The 21,395-nt window shown below is 41.7% G+C and overlaps 1 protein-coding gene across 2 annotated transcripts in view; it reads left to right on the top strand.

Moving 5' to 3' along the window:
* LOC131027153 (uncharacterized) overlaps nucleotides 1-21,395 on the top strand; it is a 198,922-nt gene that overhangs the window by 148,143 nt on the left and 29,384 nt on the right. Inside the window, exons 4-5 of one of the 2 annotated variants that reach the window (XM_057957140.2) lie at nucleotides 15,120-15,257; nucleotides 20,822-20,907. In XM_057957140.2, the coding sequence (XP_057813123.1) occupies nucleotides 15,120-15,257; nucleotides 20,822-20,907 (224 nt within the window). The remainder of the gene's footprint in view (nucleotides 1-15,119; nucleotides 15,258-20,821; nucleotides 20,908-21,395) is intronic. The other variant, XM_057957141.2, reaches the window with a different exon arrangement.

Below are 21,395 nucleotides of genomic sequence, written 5' to 3'. Positions count from 1 at the left end.
TTCTGTCAAAGGCCGAACGAAACTATAGCACAATGGAGCGAGAAGCACTGGGGATGGTGAACACAGTACAAAAGTTCCAGCACTACTTGTTGGCTACGCCGTTCACATTTTATGTGGATCATCAGGCACTAATGTACCTAGTGAATAAACCAATCATTCAAGGGAGGGTAAGCCGGTGGCTACTGCTCTTACAGGAATTCACCTTCACCATTGTCGTACGGCCAGTGAAGTCCCATGTAATAGCCAACCAACTATCAAGGAGCAGATCAGGGGAACCGATTGAGGGAGTAAACGAAGACTTTCCAGACGCACACTTGTTTCAAATTGCAATACTACCAACTTGGTACGAAAAGATAGGCCAGTACCTATCTACCTCCACATTTCCAAGCGAGATGCCTTCAGGGGAACGAAGAAAGTTGGCACTAAAGAGAAAAACCTTCCAACTAATCAATGGGCTTTTATATAAGATGGGGCCTGAACAGATCTTGAGGTGTGTCATGGAGGAGGAAATTCGCAGTGTACTAAAGGAGGCACACGATGGATTGGCAGGCGGCCATATGGGACCAGATACAACCACAAGGAAAGTGCTTTTGGTAGGTCTATGGTGACCAACCCTACACACCGACGCCCGAGAATGGGTGATTGGATGCGACACTTGCCAACGAGCGGGAAAACCTCTCAAAAGGGACTTCATGCCTCTCTTCCCTTCGCAGCCACAGGAACTGTTCGAACGATGGGGTTTGGACTTTGTAGGACCTCTCAAGACAAGTAACCTACACCGGTGCAAATATATTGTAGTTGCTACAGAATATCTCACTAAGTGGGGAGAAGCTCGGGCTTGCCGGATATCACGACACGGTTCTTGTACGAACAGATTGTCACCAGGTACGGGATACCACTTCAAATCACCAGTGACAGAGGAGTGCACTTTGTCAATCAAGTAATCCGTACCATGACCGTGGAATTTAAAATATTCCATAACTTATCCAGTCCGTACTATCCCCGCGCTAATGGACAGGCAGAAGCAACCAACAAGGTGTTGGTATCAATAATCTACAAATCGTGTGGGGTGGAACAAGAAGACTGGGAGGAAAGATTGCCAGTCGTGCTATGGGCCTACCGTACAGCATACAAAGTCACTACTGGGAATACATCGTTTCAGCTCATGTACGGGCAGGAGGCAGTGGTACCAGTCGAGTACACCGTGCCGAACCTTCGGGTGGCAGTAGAAAATCGACTAGGGGACACCGAAAGCATGAATGCAAGGCTTGATGGGTTGATAAAGCTAGATGAACGGAGACGCTGGCACAATGGGCAACTGAGGTGGCACAATGTCGGCGGAAGCATTGGCACGACTAGCATCTGAGGAAGGCCAACTTCCGGCCGGGGCAGTTAGTTTTGAAGTATAACGGTCAAAACGAACTTCGACTAGGGAAGTTCAAGCTTCGTTGGCTCGGACCCTATAAAATTAGAGATGTCGGTAGAAACGGAGCAGTGAAGCTCACGACTTTGTAAAACAATCTGATCAGGGACCCGATGAACGGTTCCAAGTTAAAAATCTACAGGGAAAGAAATAAACCTGTGATTGGGATCAACATGCTAGGATATGCCACGAGAGGGCATTGGACCATTGGTCAAAGCAAGGAGATTGAGGAAGACCCGGTAGTAAAAGGAGAACCCTATCGGAGGGATGACAACTGGCCGAAGCCCTTGTCGGCCATGGAAGAACAACTTGTGCCAAAAAGGGTGTAAGCTGTAGCAGTTCCCAGGATTCACAAACATCTCACTAATGCGTATTTCGGAGACCCAGTTGTGTGGGTACGAGTTTCAGGATATTGGAAAAAACGGGCCCCATACGAAGGAGCTCGGGAGGGATATGTTGCATATGACATTGACGAAGAAGCAGAAGCCTGGAAGAAAGCTGAGAACCACTTAAAGGGGTGAAGCCGGTGGACTTGGAGGAAGAGCTCAATCTGGAAGAATATGGGGCAACCCTAGGCCCATGTATAAAAATGGTACTGAAAACAGAGGACCTATTTGTCATTGCTTCCAAAGCAGGCAAGGTAGAGGCTGGACCTAACTCATTGTACCGGGTGATCCCCAACCTGGCTGGACAACTGGAGATCGACAGAGAAAGAGTAAAATGGTACCACCAATACGAGGACCGGTACATTGACGACCGCTACAAGGGTGTGGGACCCGCCCCACTGGTGGACAAGATATGGGACCTGGAATACGTAGGGACGTGCTGTGCACAAGAGTGCTACAGAAAACTACCACATGTGTGTACGTGGTTGCACGATTCAGAAATAAGAATGAGGATGCCCAACAATACCTCAGGAGTAAAAAGGAGGAACAAAGGGGATGGAGACTCCGAACAGGAACCAAACAAGAAATGGAAGGAGGACAAGACGAGGAACGACGAACCAGGGAAGAAATGGAGGTAAAAGCAAGGTAAAGGGCTAGTAAGAAGGAAACAAAGGAGACAAGGAAAATCCTTGCGCGCAAAAACAAACACAATAAACTGGCCAGTAGCCTATAGAAGGTCAGCCAGAGGGCACAATCAGCCCAAGCGGTACCGAGGTAAACTAAAGGCAAGGAAGCTAATATTGAAAAAGCCATGCCAGACAAAAGAAGTAAGACGACTGGCAAAACAAGGGGTCTTAAAAGCTGAGGAGGGGAAATACAGGAAAAAAGCGAAGAAGGCCAAATCAGCAGGCATTAAAAAATTGGAATGTCAGGCAAGTACAAGCAAAAACAGTAAGGAAAAATTAAGATTGCTGAAAAAGCAAGTATTTTATGTTAAATTAATAAAACATGTATACCTAACCCTAACTTGGCAAAGAAAAGTGCTTATAAAAGTTTCCACGAGACCCCATTAGGCACAACGCAGGAAAAAGAGCAGGGTGAACCTGGTAGCCAGCCAACATTGAGCAGAACCACTTGTACGGATGCCGAAGGAAGCTAGAGGGAGTTGATCAATTCGTACGGTGTACGAACTGCACAGTTGGGAAGGCACGAGCGCTAGGAAGCTGGGCCGAACAACGTACGGATTGTAGGGAGTTGCCAGCAGATTATACCGTACGACGTATGGATTCAGGGCACAAGTGAGTCGATCAGGACCCACTGTATGGCGTACGACACACGAAGTACAAGGAAGAACGCAAATTCACAGTACGTGTACGACTTATGAAGTACGGGCAAGTGCAAGCAAGGACCACCGTACGGCATACGACACACACTTATCGTATGTGTACGACGTACGACGCACATTGTTTGGCGTACGAAACACAGGGGGAAGGCATTTATTCGCCGTACGCCTACGGCATAAGAAAACTCCAGAAGAGCCAACGGGTGATATCGTACGCTGTATAGCGTGACCGTACAAACAAAGCCCGAAGAAGAGGCACATCTTCATCGTACGGTCTATGGTCCGCGCACACCAGCACGTGTAGAAGCATTTGCACACGATAGAATCCGTACGGCGACAACACCCTACCCATACGGTAGGCACTTGTCAGGCCAATCAAAGAGGCAATACGCAGGTATAAGAGGCAAAGGGCTTGTCCACCAGAACACAAAGAAAAAGCCGTACAGCAAGGAAACTGAGAGTGACACAATGGGCCGTACAAACTGGCGAGACAATCTGTCAGACAGTTATAATAACGACTCAGGAAGGGGTATGGGAAGAAGAATAGAGAAAGGCAGTTGCAGTGCAACCATGACTGCCACAGAGCCCGCCAGCAGCAAGAAAACCAGAAGCAGACCGAAGGCAACAAAGGACTCAGAGGAACTCATCGCAGCAAATGTAGCATTCGAGAGTGTGACTGGCAGTGAATGCCATACCTGGTGGGAGGAAAACCCTCGAGACCATGTGATGAAGGAATCTCTCAGGAGGGCACAAGTCGACCAACATTAAAGAGTTCGAGCCAGTCCTGCGAACCATGGTATCCGGCTATAATCCACATGAACGAGCTTCTGTCATCCAGTTTCAAGGGCACACAGTGGGGGTTTAATTCAAACTTGAGGATTTCAGGCGAGTATTTGCTATACCAGAGAAAGGAGCATTTGCTGCCAAGCCAACCAAAAAACTCACCAGAGAAAAGAAGCAATGGTTGATGGATTTGGTGTGCAGAGACGACCTCACAAAAGAGCAGTGGAAGAGCGCCTGGGCTGACACCAGAGGAATGAAGCGTACCTTTATCGCACCTGGGGAATGGAGGATGTTAATGGACCTAGTCAAAAGCCAGCCACGCCTCTGACATAGCCATATGGATGATTGGATTAATGAACGGGATCAAATGCGAGAAGGTGTACAATTGGGGGCAACTCCTAGCAGAATGCATCCACGACTTCCTGAGATTAGAACACAAAACGTTCTACATGTGTCATCACGCTATCGGCTTGTTCCTAGATGTCATACGCCTACAGGTACCGCTAGAGGTTTGGGGGACGTTTGAACCTCGCGGACGGGTTGAACCAAATAAACCCACCATGTACTACTACATTCACCTGGACATCCTTGGCGACACAGCACAGCCCACACGAAAGAGGAGGAAACTAGACACATCTATAGAAATTGGAGAGGTTAGGATCGCAGAGGATTCAGAGGAGGTGGAAGAAACGGAAGAACAAAAAAGTGGGGATGAAGGGTTCCACTGTCAGGACACACCGCTGTAGAGGAAGAAGAGGAAACAAAGTCATGACAGCAGGAAGAAGATGAAGAGGAGGAGCAACAAGGAGGATTGCGGGCGCAATGGAAGAGTACGAGGGTAAAATTTACACCCTCGAAACTAGCCTCGGCACATGTGGTACCTCAGGAGGCGCTTGCAGTAGCTAGCCCAGTGGGAGATGTACGGCCAGTGGGGGTGCTGTTCTAGAAGATTGGAGAGGGGGAACCGTCGGCACAACGACGGGTATTGTTGCCACAAATCAGTTTGGCCGTACTTGCAGCAAGAACAGAAACTGGTATGGCGGCAGCAGAAACTAGCACGGTGTAGGCAGAAACTAGTACGGTGTCGGCAAAAACTAGTACGATGTCAGCAAGAACCGGTACGGTACCAGCTAACTTAGAGGCAACCTTGGATACTCTGACAGATGATGATATAGATGCCTCATTGGATGGATGGCTGGGGCAGTTCGCCCTCACCCCACACCTTCCCCCCTCTCCTACACCACATAACATGGCCATTGGGCCAAGCATGACCACAGATAGAGAGACCTCTGTCCCAGACTTGGTAGGAGAGAGGTCCACTGATCAGGAACGACAAGGAAGGGACAAGCAGAGCACTAGACCGGCAGGAGCTTTCACGGGACTTCATATCACACCACCCGACCCAAATGACCCAGCAGGCTCACTTGGACGATTCTTAGGGGAGCTACAAGGGCTCTCTGATGTTGCACGCAACATGGCTCAGCTTACTAGATACATGGCTCAGCTTACTGGATAGATGGAGGCCGACAATTCAGTCAACGCTACACAGCTGTGTCACTTCATGACCGAGGGGTGCAAGGATGAGTTCACACAGGACTTTGAGCAGCAACGGTGGCCGGACCATAGTACGCCCGAGATGGTTCAGAACTGGAACCACAAGCACTGGATAGGAGGTATAGGCACCTTAAGCACCACCTTCTGCAGCATGGAGGGGGCTTTCCAAGAGGTGTACTTACAGATGTGGCAGCATCAATTGGAGAAAGAGGCTCAATAGATGTACATAACAACCCTAGAAAAGGAGGGTAAGAAACAGGTAGAGTTGGCCACAATAGAGAGGAGTTTGAGGAAGGAGATGGAAATGAAGATGACTACTTGCGAGGCCCACTGCAACATACAGGAGGAGGCACAGGCATTAGCAGTCCAGGTGGCGGAGCTCACTTCACAGCTGGAACAAAAGGACAAAAAGCTACTGGAAGCTTCTCACATGGTAAAGAAATCTCGCGAATGGCAGTGGATGGAAGAAAAGAACTTGAAACTCCAGGCCGCTCAGCAGCCTCCTACAACGACCACTACAGGGATGCCTCCTCCCTCTTCTCGGTCTTAGCTATGTTTTTCATTTCAGTTTCTCTTGTCTGAGTCGTCTGGAAGATGACTGCGTTTTTGGGGGGGCTAATGTTAGGGGTAAAAACGTATGTTAGTATGAATAATAATTATAAGTGTGTTATGTGTGGTTATGTTTTGCTGTTGCCGAGAGGTTCCCGTCGGGTAGTTGGGGGTTGGTGACGGTTGGCAACTTGGCCAACCGTCGGGTCTATATATTGTTTGGTTGGAACCTCAGCAGGGGGAGATTATGTATGGACAATTCTGGACATTGGAATAAAGATATAACTTTCTAGTCTAATTACTATCATTTGTCATTTATGTTATGATGTACAATTGTTCAGTTCCATGAATACTTGGTACGTGCAGGGAATATTGTCTTATCTGATTATTCACCAACTATACATTTAGGACTAAACAAAGGCACTTTAGGAAAGCACTTTTTCTTTTCTAGTTTCATATCCTTTTACCAAGAATTCATCTTCGCCATGCAAATATTCTTTCCAAAGGTCTTGACCTGCTGCACGTTCTTCGCGAACATACTCCTGGAACCTTATGCATAATTGGAACAGTAAACTGAATGGAGGCATAGGGGGATGACGAATTTTATATTGCATGCCCTCCAGATAACAGTCTACGTGCCTCAAACCATCCTGCGAGTTGGACCGATTGCGCTCAAAACACAATATGTCTGAATGCAGTTGACCGGCAAAACCAAGGTCCTCTGTCGAGTAGGCGATCCTGTCTGTTCTCAATCTTTTCTCCCAATCCGGTGGCATCGCGTCATCAGACAGATCATTCTTCCACCCCAAAACCATGGATCTGAGGATTGTCTTGCCAAGTTCCTGCATGTTGTTCAGAATTCCATCGCATGCATCCTGCTCCTTGTCAATGATCTCCCTTGTCTCATTCCTCATAGTGATGATCCAGTACCATTCTTTAAAAAGGCTGATATCATGGGGGTCCAGGATGGCGAAGAGTGTAGGGATCTGTGCTTGGGTCTAGAAAAGGGCTCTTACCAGAGGCAGGGTTGTAGCAGCTACCTCATGGATTCTGAGGTATTCTCGTTTTACCTCGAGCAGCTTGACCAAAATGGTCTCTCGATGGTGGGCCATTTCTTTTACCTCCTCAACAATTTGTTCTCCTTTTTCCTTAAGGCCTTGCATCCATTCCTTGACGGCCTTGGCAGTATCCCGTACTCCAAATTCTGTCGTGGTCCTCTGTGCCAATGCTGTAGGGGGAATGTGGGATTCGGAAGCATTATGCAATGGTCTCAGGAGTTGATCAATGTACCCTTCGGCCTGTTTAGCACGAGCTCGATACATGTTCTTTTCAGCGGTTATTTCTTCGAGTTGTCTGAGCAATGTACCCTTCGGCCTGTTCAGCACGAGCTCGATACATGTTCTTTTCAGCGATTATTTCTTCGAGTTGTCTGAGCATGTTTTGTACGAAATCCTTGAATTCCTCCCTTTCCTACTCCTTAGTGGCTCGTCCGATGGGGACAGTCGTGATGCTATAATCAGCCAGTGTAATCTGATCTGCTGGCTTGTCTACAGGCGGGGTGGCAATATGAAGGGTACGGTTCCTTTGCTCATCCTTGGTTATCGTCGAATATGCCTTAGGCTTTTTCTTCCCCTTGGCCTTGGCTTGGCCTATACGTGAGAAGATGTCCTCCAAATCGACGGGTGGCTTGGTGGCAGCCTTGCGCTGAGCTCGAGCAATTAACCATTCTTGAGGTACAGTTTGGGCTGATGCTATGGTTAAATTGACACTGTTCTTTAATGTTTTTTGTCGGCTCATCGCATATTTGCAGCTGTTCCGTTATAGGAGTGGAGGAGGTGTCAAGTTCCTTGCTCGCAACCTAATTCTCTCCCACTTCATTGAACAACTGCCTAGTATTTTCATGTGATGGTTGTTCCTCAATCTTTTCAGGCTCGCGGCTCTCATTTGTCCTTTGCTCTCCTTCAACTGTAGAGTCATCCTTGGTAGTATTATGGAGCTGCAATTCATGGCGGCTCTGCTAGGTGGGTTCATGCAATTCAATCCCTTGAGTGGATGGAATCTCTCCCTTCTCAACTTGATTATCAGGTTCGACTGATTCAATGGCTCTTAGCTCAGCATCCAGCATGTCGGGTGCAGGAGTATCATCAGCTCCAAATGCGTCAATATCACTCTAGGAAGGCGGAGCAGGTATATAATATAGTTCAACTACATCATCAGACGAACTAGGGTCTTTTGATGATGAAGTGACCGCTGGTCTCCTAATAGGGATCTTTTCCCTTCTTGTTCTTTTGGATGTCCGAGTTCCTTTGCTGGCCTTAGCCTTATTCCTTTTTTCAAGCTTTTCAACCTCTTCCTTTGGTGCACTGGGTGTTCCGTCATCTTCAGAGAACTAAGAATCAAGGTTACCCATCAAGTGGTAGGTGAACTGGACTCCCTCATGAATCAGTTGCCCAATTTGCTAATGCAACCACTAGTCAGTATATCTTCCTGGGGCTGCCATAACCGCCTCAAAACGAGTGATTGGATCTTGTGACCAATTGATGCCTGGCAGAAGATGTCTTACCGCCTCAAATTCCCGGACTTGTAGGCAATTTCTTGAATCTATTAGTTGATCTGGGACCCGATGGTATTCATAGTCGCATTTGTTGCACACTCAGCCTCGAATATTCGCGCCTTCGGACCTCACAGTCATCAGAGCAGTTCTTCCAATAATCTTCAACTGATTCTTTTGCTTTGTATTGCCTGCCATAGGCTCTCTTTGCTAGATTGTCGTGATCAAAGCATTTCCTTGGAAAATGCTCTTGTAGGCCGTAGGATGCCAGTTTTGCAAAGGATTCCTCTGCTTGGGCTGGGTTCTTTAGATGGACATCAAGGTTACCTATAATCATAGGGAATGTGAATCCAGACTGCTTCCTATCTTTGAGTAAGCTATTCGCCAAGCGTGACTGCCTTGCGACTTCCAGGAGAACTATCTTGTCGGTTGGGTATCGCCGAAGTTGGAAAGGAGCACCCTCAAAGCTAGCCATCCGGATGTAGGAGAACCTTGGGAACTAGATGAACCAAGCACCATACCTCTATACTAGAGTAGTAGATTGTTCTGAGAGCCTTATGTGTAGTTCTCCTTGCATCAGCTTGACTAGGCACATTGTGAAGGCGTCATTGACGCGCTCATACTAACCAACTGCATAGGCAGGGCTATTCTTTTCCCTTTGAGCTATGTCCTGATAGTGCAGCTGTGGATAACAATCATATACCTTCACTTGATTAGGCCCATTCCCAATCTCACCCTTCTTGATTAAACCTAGCAGTGGCTGGTTTCTAGTGAACATGTAGACTAAATAGGATGTCATAATGAAGTACTTCTTTGCCCCAAGTTCGATCAATTGGGTGTGGATGTTGTCTCTTATGATCTAGGCCCAGTCAAACTTGGACTTCCCAGCAAAGACCTGTTCTGTGAAGTAGAACATCCATTCCTCAAAGTAGTTGGATTGGGGAAGTCCCATAACTCTGCTGAGCAATGTGACCATGTCCCCATGCTCGTTGTGAAAGTCGCTTCTAGGGGTCTTTTTCCCAATCCTAATGCTTGGAGGTCTTCTCTCCTTGTACCATTCTTCATTTATCAATGTTCTGCATTTGGCAGGGTTTACATCATACGCCTCTTGTGCTTCATCTATAGTTGTTGCTATGGGGTTGTTCGGGAAAGGAATGTAATATCCCCACTTTGAAATAGAATTTAATAATAAATGATAATAATATCCTCACTTTGAAATAGAATTTAATAATAAATGATAATAATATCCCCACTTTAAAATAGAATTTAATAATAAATGATAATAATAAAATTAAAATATAAAATGATATAATTAAATATGATTAATAAAAAAATTAATTAAGTTAATGAAAAGTCAAAAGGCATGAAAGGAAAAGTTGTGACTCCCTCAACAATGATATATAAAAGGGAGAAGAAAACCTCATTTGAGAGGGGGGATAATTTGGTGATGAGAAGTGCAGATTTGATTTAAATAATAAGTGCAGATCTGATTATGAAAGGTTGTGTCCCTTTCAAATGGTAGAAATAATGAAGAGTTACACTCTTTCAAAGGGTGCTAATGGTGAAAGGGTATGTCTCTTGCCAAAGGGCATACATGATGAAGAGGTGTGACCTCTCCCTCAAATTGAGAGACATAAAGGGAAGGAATCAAAAGCATCTGGTGACATCACCATTGATAAGTTTAGATCAGAATTTTTATCAAGTTACAGGAAGTAACATTTGTGTTCTTTGTGGTATGCCTCCCAATCTGTAGGCGACATCTACAGTGCGAACTCCAACCGCAGGCTACAATCTGCGTACAGGTAAGAGGGGTTAAGAAGTCTTAAGGTATATGTGTGTGTGGACGTGTGTGCCACACGCACACATATATATTAATTCATTTTTATGAATACATATATCTCTAATGATTACTTATATGAATGTAGCAATAAAGATAGGAATCTATGTAGAATATGTATGTATATTTAGGATCATTAGAAATATTAAAGAATATGTAAATGAAGATATAAATTATGGAATGGAAAACAGTAATGAATTATAAAATGTAATATTAATGTGATATATATGATGAAGGTTATAGGGAAGAAATTCCCTTAGCCTAATGGAGGGATTATGATAATCCCTGGTAGGCAGTATATATTGAATATCTATATGCATATATATGGCTTGGTTGACTAAGTTCATCCAAGAAGAGAAGGATCTGGTCGATCCCTTTTGAGGACTTGGATGATGGAGGCATGACACTTTTAGCTAAAAAGCTTAATTGATTTAAACATGAATATTTATGAAGCTTTTCGACTATGAATTTATACTTAGGCACTTTAGGATCAATTTTCAAAATGGATGATGCTTTAAAATTTTCCTAAGTCTGAAAATGCATTTCTGGCTAATTCCTAGGAACAGACTCTGATTTCAATTGCTCCTGACATCTTATAAACAGAAAAAGATGCGGTTTTAAGACTTAATCAATTCAATTCATTTTGCCCATACATCTATCCGATTTTGCATATATTTCGAATGATTTCAAGAGAGGTGAAGCACACTTACCTGGCGAAAATGAATGGCGTGAATTCGCACAACCTGCCGTGCAATAATGAATTCCTTTGGATTTGAAAAATGATACTTCTTATGCCTTACGTTCTGAAAAGATAAGCTCACAACTTGCCAATTTGGAACGAGAGAGTTCTGCAATTTCGAATTTCAATGGTTAACTCCCTATTCTAGATTTTCGCACCTAAAATTTGGAGAGAGAAGTGCAGTTTTAGAAATTTAGAATTAGCGATTCTTTTTACCTCAATGATTTTACCTTTTGCGTTTTCTTCTATGGCGTTGAACCTGGGCGTTTTGAAAACTTCGGCACTTTGAAGTGCTTTGCAAACTTTTAACTTTTATCTTTCATACCCTTTCTGGCGATTTTCGGAGAATGGGGAGGGTTTCCAAAATACCTTGTTGCGCGATCTACCTAGGCGATTTTAACCTTGGTAACTTAGTTTTAAACGCGATTTTTACCTTGGTGATTTCGGGGAATGGGGGGGGAATGGCGTTTTGAAAACTTCAGACTTTGCCATTCTGCCTTATGGTGTGAAACTTCGGCGATTCAATGCCTCTTGCAGACTGCATAAACTTCGCATGATCTCTGGAGGGTCTCTCAAATGCGATTTTCTGTATGGCGCGTTTTCGGGATTATGATATGGTTTGCAAACTTATAGTTTTTGCACCTTACACTTCTCCCTCCATATTTTCGGGGTTTATAGATGCCTTGAAATCTTTCGGAGTTTTACCTTATAGTGCCATTTTCGGGGTTTTGACCCACTTTGCTAATTTCAGCACTTTAGTGCTCTTTGAAAACTTCACACTTTTCATCTATCCTTAATAACGTGATTTTCGGTACTTATGAGGCTTTTGCAAACTTCGGACTTTTACCTTATAGCGCTATTTTCGGGGTTTTGGGCCATTTTGCCAATTTCGGCATTTTAGTGCACTTTGCAAGTTCTTTCTTTTACATTTTGCATTTTACTTCCACAATGCGAACTTTGGGGATTTGGAGTGTTTTGCCAATTTCGGCGTTTTGGGGCACTTTGCCAACTTTGAACTTTTTACATTTGCCCTCCAAATCGTGATTTTTGGCATTTTCAAACACTTTTCAAATTTTAAAAAAATCGCGCTTTTCCCTTATAATGCGTTTTTTCGGGGTTTTGGGGCATTTTGCGAACTTTTACCTTTTTTGCATTTTCACTTAAAAGTGCGAATTTCGAGGTTTTGAGTGTGTTTGCAAACTATAAAAAAAAACTTTTACTTACCCTTTATGCGATTTTCAGGCTTTATGCGCCCTTTGCAAACTTAAAAAAACTCACTTACCCCTTTACACATGTTTTCAGGGTTTTTGAATGTTTTGAAAACCTTTATACTTTTGCGCTTTACCCTCATTGTGCGATTTTCGGCGATTGGACTCATTTTGAAAACTTCGGCGTTTTCGGGGGGTTTTGAAAGCTTTGAAACTTCGGCGTTTGGAGCCACTTTGCCAATTTCGGCAGTTGAAGAGTTTTTTGCAAGTTTTTACTTCTTGAATTTGGTCCAATGCTGGCGAACTTCGACATTTTGGCCCATTCTGCAAACTCTTAGAAACTCACTTAATTTCTCCCCCTTAGTGCGAATTTCAGGATCTTGGGAGGTTTTGAAACTTCGACATTTGCATCCTTTATCTCTCCTATATCCTCTAATGAAAATCGGTGCTTTGGGTCTTCATGTGTCCTTCAAACGCTTTATCCCTTTACTTGGCGGATTTCGCCAGTTTCTATCATTCTGTGCCTATCTCAGGCGATTTTTCAAGCTTAAACTGTCTCTTGCAATTTCATGCCCGAAGGCTCAACTGATCTCACGGATTCATAGGCTTCCGTTCATAACATCATCATCTCATGGACTGATTACACTCAAAAGGACGCGAGCCACTTTGCGCGGAACTCAACAGGGCGAAGGTGAAAAGACCAAAAAAAAAGGAAGGGGGACCCTGTCGGCGACAGGGAGCGTGTGCAACGTACAACAGGGTGCAAGCTTTTGTGATAACAAGTACCTAGAAGCAACAAGAAAATGACCATTCCTAGAAACTACGTTATCATTGTTATTGACTTTGAAGGCCGCACTATAAGAAAACCAGTCCTATTTGAAATGGGTATGAATGCAGATCAAACATATGACTTACCCTTACCTTTTGGAGAATTATTGTTTGTGTTTGATTCACGGGAAGCATTTTGACGTTTAGGGATCTCTTTGCTCTTGTATTTCACATCTAATATGATTGTAACTTGACTATCAATAGCTGCAGATTTGAGATGATTACATTGCTCTTGTTCATATTTCTCTGTGAGATTGATGACTTTTTCTTTCTGATATATGGTTGTAGGTTTTGTTTTGCACTGAAAGGCTCATGCAATTACAGAATGCAAAGCTACTAGTTATAGCCTTAGGTTTCTCCAAAATGCACTCTATATTATTGTATAGAACCTGTTTGAAAATTTTGGCATTTTAGGCCATTAGGGAATTTAAAACAGAATGTAAAGATTGAAGCATGAAACTGGGTCATCTTCTTGTACTTGTACATACTTTTATTTGGATGCATCAGATAGCCACCTATGGAATTTTCTGGTTCAACTCCACTTTATAATATCCTACTCCTATTCCTACATGTCTTAAACCTGCACCTTGTCCAACTCGTTGAGCTACTATCAATGCCCATGCATCCTCCAATAAGCCCCCTAGCTGCACCTACATAGGTTCCACTCTGAAGGCATGACATTTTAATCAAGTTTCAAACTTGCGATCATTGTTCGTATCTTTCAATGGCTTGACCATCTGGTCTATATGCTTGAAGGTTTACCATATTCAATATCTGTCCCATGATAACTATATAATTTCTTTCAAATTTGAGGATTTTGAAATTCCTTTTCCTTTGTTACCTATTGTTTTACTTGACTAATCTACTGACAATGAGGAGGTTGCAAGCATTGAATATATGTGGAGCTCGGTTGTGCAGAGCCATGAACTCATTTGTCATCCAAGTGACATTCTATTTCTCATACATCTAAGTGACTGATTTATAGTGATTGGGAGGCTGGATTAACTCACAGTTGCTATAGTTTTCACCCATGGAGTGTTTCGCCAGGGTAAATCCTTGCTTTTTAGTCTCATGTGCTTGATTTGCATATTGTTAGTTGTTTCTTAACAAATGAATGTTGCTTTAGTAGTCCTATGGATTGAGTAGATGTTTTGATGTTGTTATGTTGTGTTTTTCAGCTTGTTATGAGAATTTGTTGTGCTAGTGTGTGAAATCTGTAAGTGAAGAGAGGCTATCCTTAGCAGTTTGCAGAATAGTAAGGGGGGTTATTGGATCTGAAAACAAGCTATTGAATTTCCTGCAGAACTTAGTAAATTATTGTGATTATTTTGAATTCAGAAAAGTGATTTATGACTTCTCAGCTGATTTTTTCCAACTTAAACATGTGTCACACAATGTTTTAGAATTCTAGAGTTGGCTGTTCATTGTGCTGTAGCATGTTTGAAATGAATGAGTTACTGCTATTTATTTGAAATAGGTTACAACAATTTCCAAATAGTTGCTTGATAGTGATAAATTTGGCGATTATTTGAGCTGCACCATTCTCTGTGTTCGGAATTTGTTTAGTAACATGCAGAATTGGTTGATTAATAACTGAGTTTTTCACTACATTTTTGTTTCTCTTCCTTATCTTTTTTTCATAATAATGAAGGATAAAGTGTACATCAGTTGTATATAAGTAGAATCTTCTAAAAAAATATAATGTTTTTTGAATTTGTTTTTCTTTAAGTTTATGCATGACACAATTAAACCCTAGGAATATGTTTGAGCAACTCATGCATTGGATTTATATAGTCCTAATGTGAGGATTATCTCCCTTAGTGAAACATGTAACACATTGCTCACCAATTACACCCTTTTTAGTTGTTCTAATATATTAATTTTAATGCTGAAATGAGTTGACGAGCTTCTTGTTTTAGCAGCTATTGGCTCTTGATCCCAGAAACATAATTGAGGCAGGCAGAGCTAGCCTAATGCTCAAACAAAAGACGATTGACGAAGCACTTGAACAATCTTATGAGCTAAATCTTGGAAACGGGAAGTTTGGAAAATGCCTGGTATGTATACTTGTTATAAATATGCATTGTGCAACATTAATATTAACTGTTTTCTCTACTATTTTATTTTCGGTAATATTTTGGTCTTTTCATGTGTTTACATAATGAAATTCTATGGGAAGTTTGAAAAGTCTAGTTTTAGTACAGCTAGAGATGTAAGGAACTTAGGAGAAACTAACAACATAGAGTGAAACTAGAAACAACTGATTGATACAAACTTAAAAGAGATTTGCATTGTGTCTCAGATGAAATAAATTCTGTGAATGGTCTTTGTCCTCCACAATGCCATGTTTTAATGGAATATTTTCATGCATGCTAGAATAAAAAATCATAGATAATTTGCTAGGCAAGAGTTTGTAGTGTCATCTTTTCTTTAACGAATCTGAATAAAAAAGTAAACAAATCAGAGAGAAAACAAGATATTTTTAGGCATGTATAGTGGCATGATAAGCCCTTCCTCCTTGGGGTATTGGAGGCGATTGCTCATAATTTTTTCTGCCTCTTATTTGTTTGATTTCAGTATCAGGACATTTTCATCAATTAACATGCCTTGACAATGAGTCATCTTTGTTGCTGCTTGTATCACCCAAATATCGATTATCATAACTTATTTACATTAAAATATGTGAGATCAAGAAGCAGATCATGTGTCTTATATGACATATTACTATACAAATCTTACATTTTTGTTGACTCATACAAGTTCTAACTAGATGATATGTGCTTTGTAGTTCCTTATTTTTATCTGCATCAGTTCTCAACCCAAATAAATTTTAGATATCAGATATGATAAGAATTTTACTTTGGTGTTTGTTACTACCAAAATCAGCATCCCTATGAATCTTTGCATTTTAGGTTAGTTTCATAGTCAGTACGCTTGCCATGTTTGTCAAATATTGATCAAGTTTCCTTATTATCAATTTGTCAAGTTATCAGGCTTTGGTTTAGGTTGTTTATAGTGACCATGTTTATAGAACGTTCATGGATAAGGAATGACAATACAATGATTCAAGATTTTGATGGTTGAAGAGTCCATGGTGAAATTGAAACCAATATCTCAATGAAGGCTAGAAGGCAAAGGCGATGCCAAAGTGAAAGAGTGATTCAAGTGACCAAGATGGAAGAAAAGAGTGACAAGAAGGAAAGAACTTTAAGGCTTAACAAAAAGTGAATTTTGGACCTTTTCAAGGGCTTAGCAAGGCAAAAATGGCGATCAAGGTGGCAAAGGTATGTGTTATCACAAAAGCTCGCACCCTTGTTGAGCTATCAACTCAGCAACCTTGTGAAACATGGAGACAACCCCGAAGTGTGGGACATTGCGCAAGGGGGTTGAATCTCCGAAGAAGACCGGCTTCCTTCTCAATCCAGGTATAGGTGTTGAACCAACTCAACACTTCAAAACTAACTCCTAAGCCTATCCTAACAAATTGCAGAGGTAAAGGGAAGAAATAATGCATGAAATAAAAGGAGGTGATGCACCAAAAAGAGATTGTTCCTCTCCCTACCGAAATGACACAAAGAATTAACTGAAACACCCCAGGAGATGCACAAACTTCAGTTGTATGAGTGATCCCAATGCATGTATGAAGGTTAGAATCCACTGAATGCCAAGAGGGGAGAAGGTTTCCCACAAGTCACACTCACAAAAACAAGTTAACACAACATATATGGAGAGAAGAGCCACAAAACAGACACTTATGATGAAGGTAAGGAAACATACACAACATGCATAAGTTGAAGGAAGGCAAGAATGTAATTTCAATTCTTTCAAAAGCCAAAGGCCAAACTTACAGTTGCAGAAATGCGAAAATAATTACAAGTCTTCAAGAAAAGAGAAAGAGCATAGGAAAGCTCAAGGCAGCAGGGAGAGAACCCTTCACAATGAGGCTTAATAGCCTTATATAGAAAAATGGTTACAAGAGTGATCATGACCCCTGTATGTCAGTCTGGAAGTGCAAGGAAGTGCATGCACTTGACTTCTGTACATGCAAGCAACCTAGCCATACCCACAAAAGGCAACCCTGAGAAAGTGGATTGACTGACCTTCCAAAGTCAGAGTATGCAAACATGACATAAGTCACCACAAGAAGCATGGCCCTGTACCTCCCTTGATGGAAATCCTGCCAAAAACATTAAATGCACCCCTGTGGCTCCACAAAAGAAGGTGCATAAGTCACCAAAACTGTCGGAGCACTTAAAGCCTTGAGTGTCGATCACGCCATCCAGAAGTGTCGCCAGTCGGAAAGAAGTCCGGGGACTTTGGAAACTCTGGTTCCCGAAGTGGGGAAGACAAGGAAAGAACTTTAGAACCTCAGGGTTCTGGGAAGGAGAAAGGAGAGCAGCAAGGAACTTCGGAACCTTGGGGTTCCGGAGTTCCGCAGAACTGAAAAAAGGGGCTAAGGAAGGAACTTTGGAACCTCGGGGTTCCGGAGTTCCGGGGGAACTAGAGAGAAAAGGCAAGGAGGGAAGGAACTTCGGAACCTCGAGGTTCCGGAGTTCCAGAGAGAAGAAAGAGAAGGCTAAGGAAGAGGACTTCAAAACCTCAAGGTTTTGGAGTTCCGGAGAAAGGAAGGAAGAAAGGCTAGGAGGGAACCTCAGGGTTGCGGGGATCCGGAGAAGGCAAGGGAAAGGAACTTCAGAACCTCGGGGTTCCGGGGAAGGGAAGAAGAAAAGAAAGGAACTTCGGAACCTCAGGGTTCCGTAGTTTCGGGGAACGAAAGAGAAAGGGAAAGAAAGAGAGGAACTTTAGAAACTCAGGTTTCCAAAGTTCCAGGAAAAGAAAGGAGAGGCAGCAAAGGGAAGGAACATCGGAACCTTGGGGTTCTGGAGTTCCAGGAAAGAAGAAAACGAAGAGGGAACTTCGGAACCTTGGGGTTCTTGAGTTCCGAAAAAGGAAAAGCGAGAGCAGGAAAAGAGAAGGAACTTCGGAACCTCGGGATTCCGGAGTTCTGGGGAAGGAGAACAGGAGAAGGAAAAGGGAAAGAACCTCGGAACCTCAAGGTTCTTGGGTTCCGGGGAAGGAAGGAAAGGCCAAGGGAGAAACTTCCTCCGGACAAGGCAACACTTCACACTTTATGATCTTCTGCTTTCTCCTTGATCAACTAGGGCAGTGCTGGTCCATGGATCGGACCTCTAATCAGTTCTTACTAATGGACCAAGGGTGTCATAAAATGACAACAGTATGCTAAAATTAGGAGAAGCCAAGGATGAGTTTAAGTACTAATTAAAGCCTCACTTCCTTAGTGGTTGTATCAGTCTAAAGGAATGATATAGGTGATTGAGGTTTTCTAACTACAGCCAACATGTTAACAAAATAGCCAAGTGAAAATCATACTTTTTATGTATTTATACTTGTTAAAAATGTGATCAAAATGGTAGAGGACTTAGGAAGCCGCAGGAGTCTTTTACATTGGAACAAGTTTAGTGAAGGTTGCATTATTTAAGTGGTATTACCATTGGAAATATCTGACTTAATTGGCATGACAATAAGGAAAATCAAAATGTGACACAAATCTGCAAATCCCAATATCCAAAAAGGAAGGGGATTTCAGGTTTCAGGGTTTAGGGAGACAGGCTAACTCTTACCAAAAAGGTAAGGGTTAGACTGTTTCCCCAAATCCCAAAATCTAACAAGGGAATTTTGGGTTTCAAGGAAACGGTCTAACACTTACCAAAAGAGTAAGGGTTAGACCAGTTCCGCGAATTGCAAAGTCTGACAAAGGAAGGGAATTTCAGGTTTTGGGGTTTGGGACAACAGTCTAACGCTTACCAAAAGAGTAAGGGTTAGACCAGTTCCCCAAATCTTGAAGTTTGAGAAAGGAAGGGTTGGAGAGTTGGTCAGTGGAGCTTGAGGTATTAGAGGCAAGATGCAAGGGAAGAAGGCCCGAGGTCCGACCCATGACAAAAGAACAGTTAAGCAATTTCCTAATTCCCTGACTTGCCGCTTGATCAACTGGGGCATAACTAGTTCATAGAACATATCTCTGATCGGTTCTCATTGATGGACCAATGATGTCATAAAATGACAACAGGTTGATTTGTTGAACTAAGTAGAAAAACCAAAACAACTCTCTTTGGCAGAGGGAAGTCGGGAGAGTTTGAGGATTCTTTCACAAATAGGGAAAAAGTAACGCATGAGAATGACCTTCAAGGCATTGAAGAGTTGTAAATTGAAGAAATTGAGCCACAAACTCCATGGCTAAAGGTATATAAAAGAAAACCTAAAGACAAAGTGAGTATGTGAAACTATGAATCTATAGAATGCATTGAGGCATATGACCAAGAGTGCAATACAAGCACTGGAACGTTCAAGTCAAGACTTGGGTGAGCAATTTCCAAGCACTAGGGTTGCACTAGAAGAAAAATATGGTGACTACACAATTAAGCCTTGGCATTGAATGGCAAAAACTGCCCAAATTCATAGGTGATGGATCGAAGGATTTAGTGAGGCATTGTAAAACTTGTGAAACAATCTGGGTAGCAAACAAATAAGATAATAGAGAATATTGGCTATGGTCTTTAAAGGCCAATTGAATGAGGTATAGTCATTGATTGGTATACCAAAATTGAACCAACTTCAAAAAGCACATGGAATAGGTTGAAGTTAGCCTTTGAAGAAGGGTTCGAGCTGTTGAGAGATGATAATAAAATTATAGTTGAGATTTGTAATACAAAACAAGGAAAAAATGAGTTATTGGTAAAACTAGAAAAAGAAACTATAGAAGTTTTGAAGTAAAGATGGTTTATTGAAGGATTCATCCCATCATTAAGGAGAAATATGAAGGTAGTACCACCCTCATCCTATGCGGACTATTGGTTTTTCGCTATAACTTTAGCAAATATATTGTAAAGAGCATGATTGTTGTCTAGTTTCTGATTCTTTTTGAATTGATCTATCTAGGGACAAGCTTCACTATGGCTCTATTAGTGGTAAGCATACAGTACCCACTCTTGTAGCTTCCTCAAAAAGGTCAAAACATCTTCATCAATCCAATTAACTTTAACCTCATTGAACACAACAAGAAAACCATCATATCCCGAGCATTTCTCATCCTTTTAAAATCTGATGACATAATTAGTCTTATCCAACATAACAGGTCCCTTAGTTTCTGTAGCATATCTTGCTGATACTTCCAAGGCAGAATACTAGTACATATCTATTTGTCCCTGGCCACCAACTCATTAGCACCTCCACAGGAAATAAGTATTCATAAAAGCTGAAAAAATATTTTTTGTTTCATCTCCATTTGTGTGTATTATAAGTTTAAAAAAAATCAAATGATAGTGAAAAACAAGACAAAAATGAACACTACACTAAATAGATCCAACTGTAAAATTCAAACCTATATTTGTAGATAACGTATTGATCCTTTTCTTTTTAATATCTACACGAATTAAGCCAAAATATAGTGACATTCTTCATGTGCTTGTGCTCTTTGTAATATGGGATAGTACCAACTTGAATATTGTAATTTGATTGCTTCTTGTTATATTTGGTTTATATATATATATATATATATATATATATATTTCTGATTTACTTTTCCTCTTATTTTTACATGTAGGCTACAGAGGTTGGTCAGACTATTTCACATTTGAGAAGTGAACTTGGCCACCAATTAGCTCTTAAAAGTTTTGTCTTGAATCTAAGGTAAGTATCTTAGTTCCAATTTTAATAGCATCTAAAAATTGTGAATGGCCGAGTTTGCTTCATATATTCTATAGCTTTATTAGTACAAATACAAGGGAGAAATGTATTTAATTTGTAATTTTTCATTAGTTTAAGAAATAGAGATTTGATGAAAGCTTACAGATTTAAAAATGAATATCAAGATAAAAATATAAGTGTGGAATAATTTGTTAAAGAAATGGATATATTATACTAGAGAATAATCATTGATAACATTTATTAAGGCAAACATATCTTTGGCAAATTAAGGGACCTGATAGAAAGTGATTTAGTCTTTCATGTTAATGTTCCCCTATGTCATATCCTCTTTTCAGAAATTGAGACATGGAGAAGACCTCTAGCCTATCTTCATTTCTCGAAGACTAAAGAATAAAGCAATGTTAACTTGGGTCTATTAATTTCTAATTAAGAGAAAACTTAATACTATTATTAAAATAAGTTCTTTAAAC

This window comes from Cryptomeria japonica, chromosome 10 (genome assembly GCF_030272615.1).
Source record: "Cryptomeria japonica chromosome 10, Sugi_1.0, whole genome shotgun sequence".
Lineage (NCBI taxonomy): Eukaryota > Viridiplantae > Streptophyta > Pinopsida > Cupressales > Cupressaceae > Cryptomeria > Cryptomeria japonica.
Note: the sequence above shows the minus strand (reverse complement) of the source record. Positions and strands in the feature narration are given on the sequence as shown.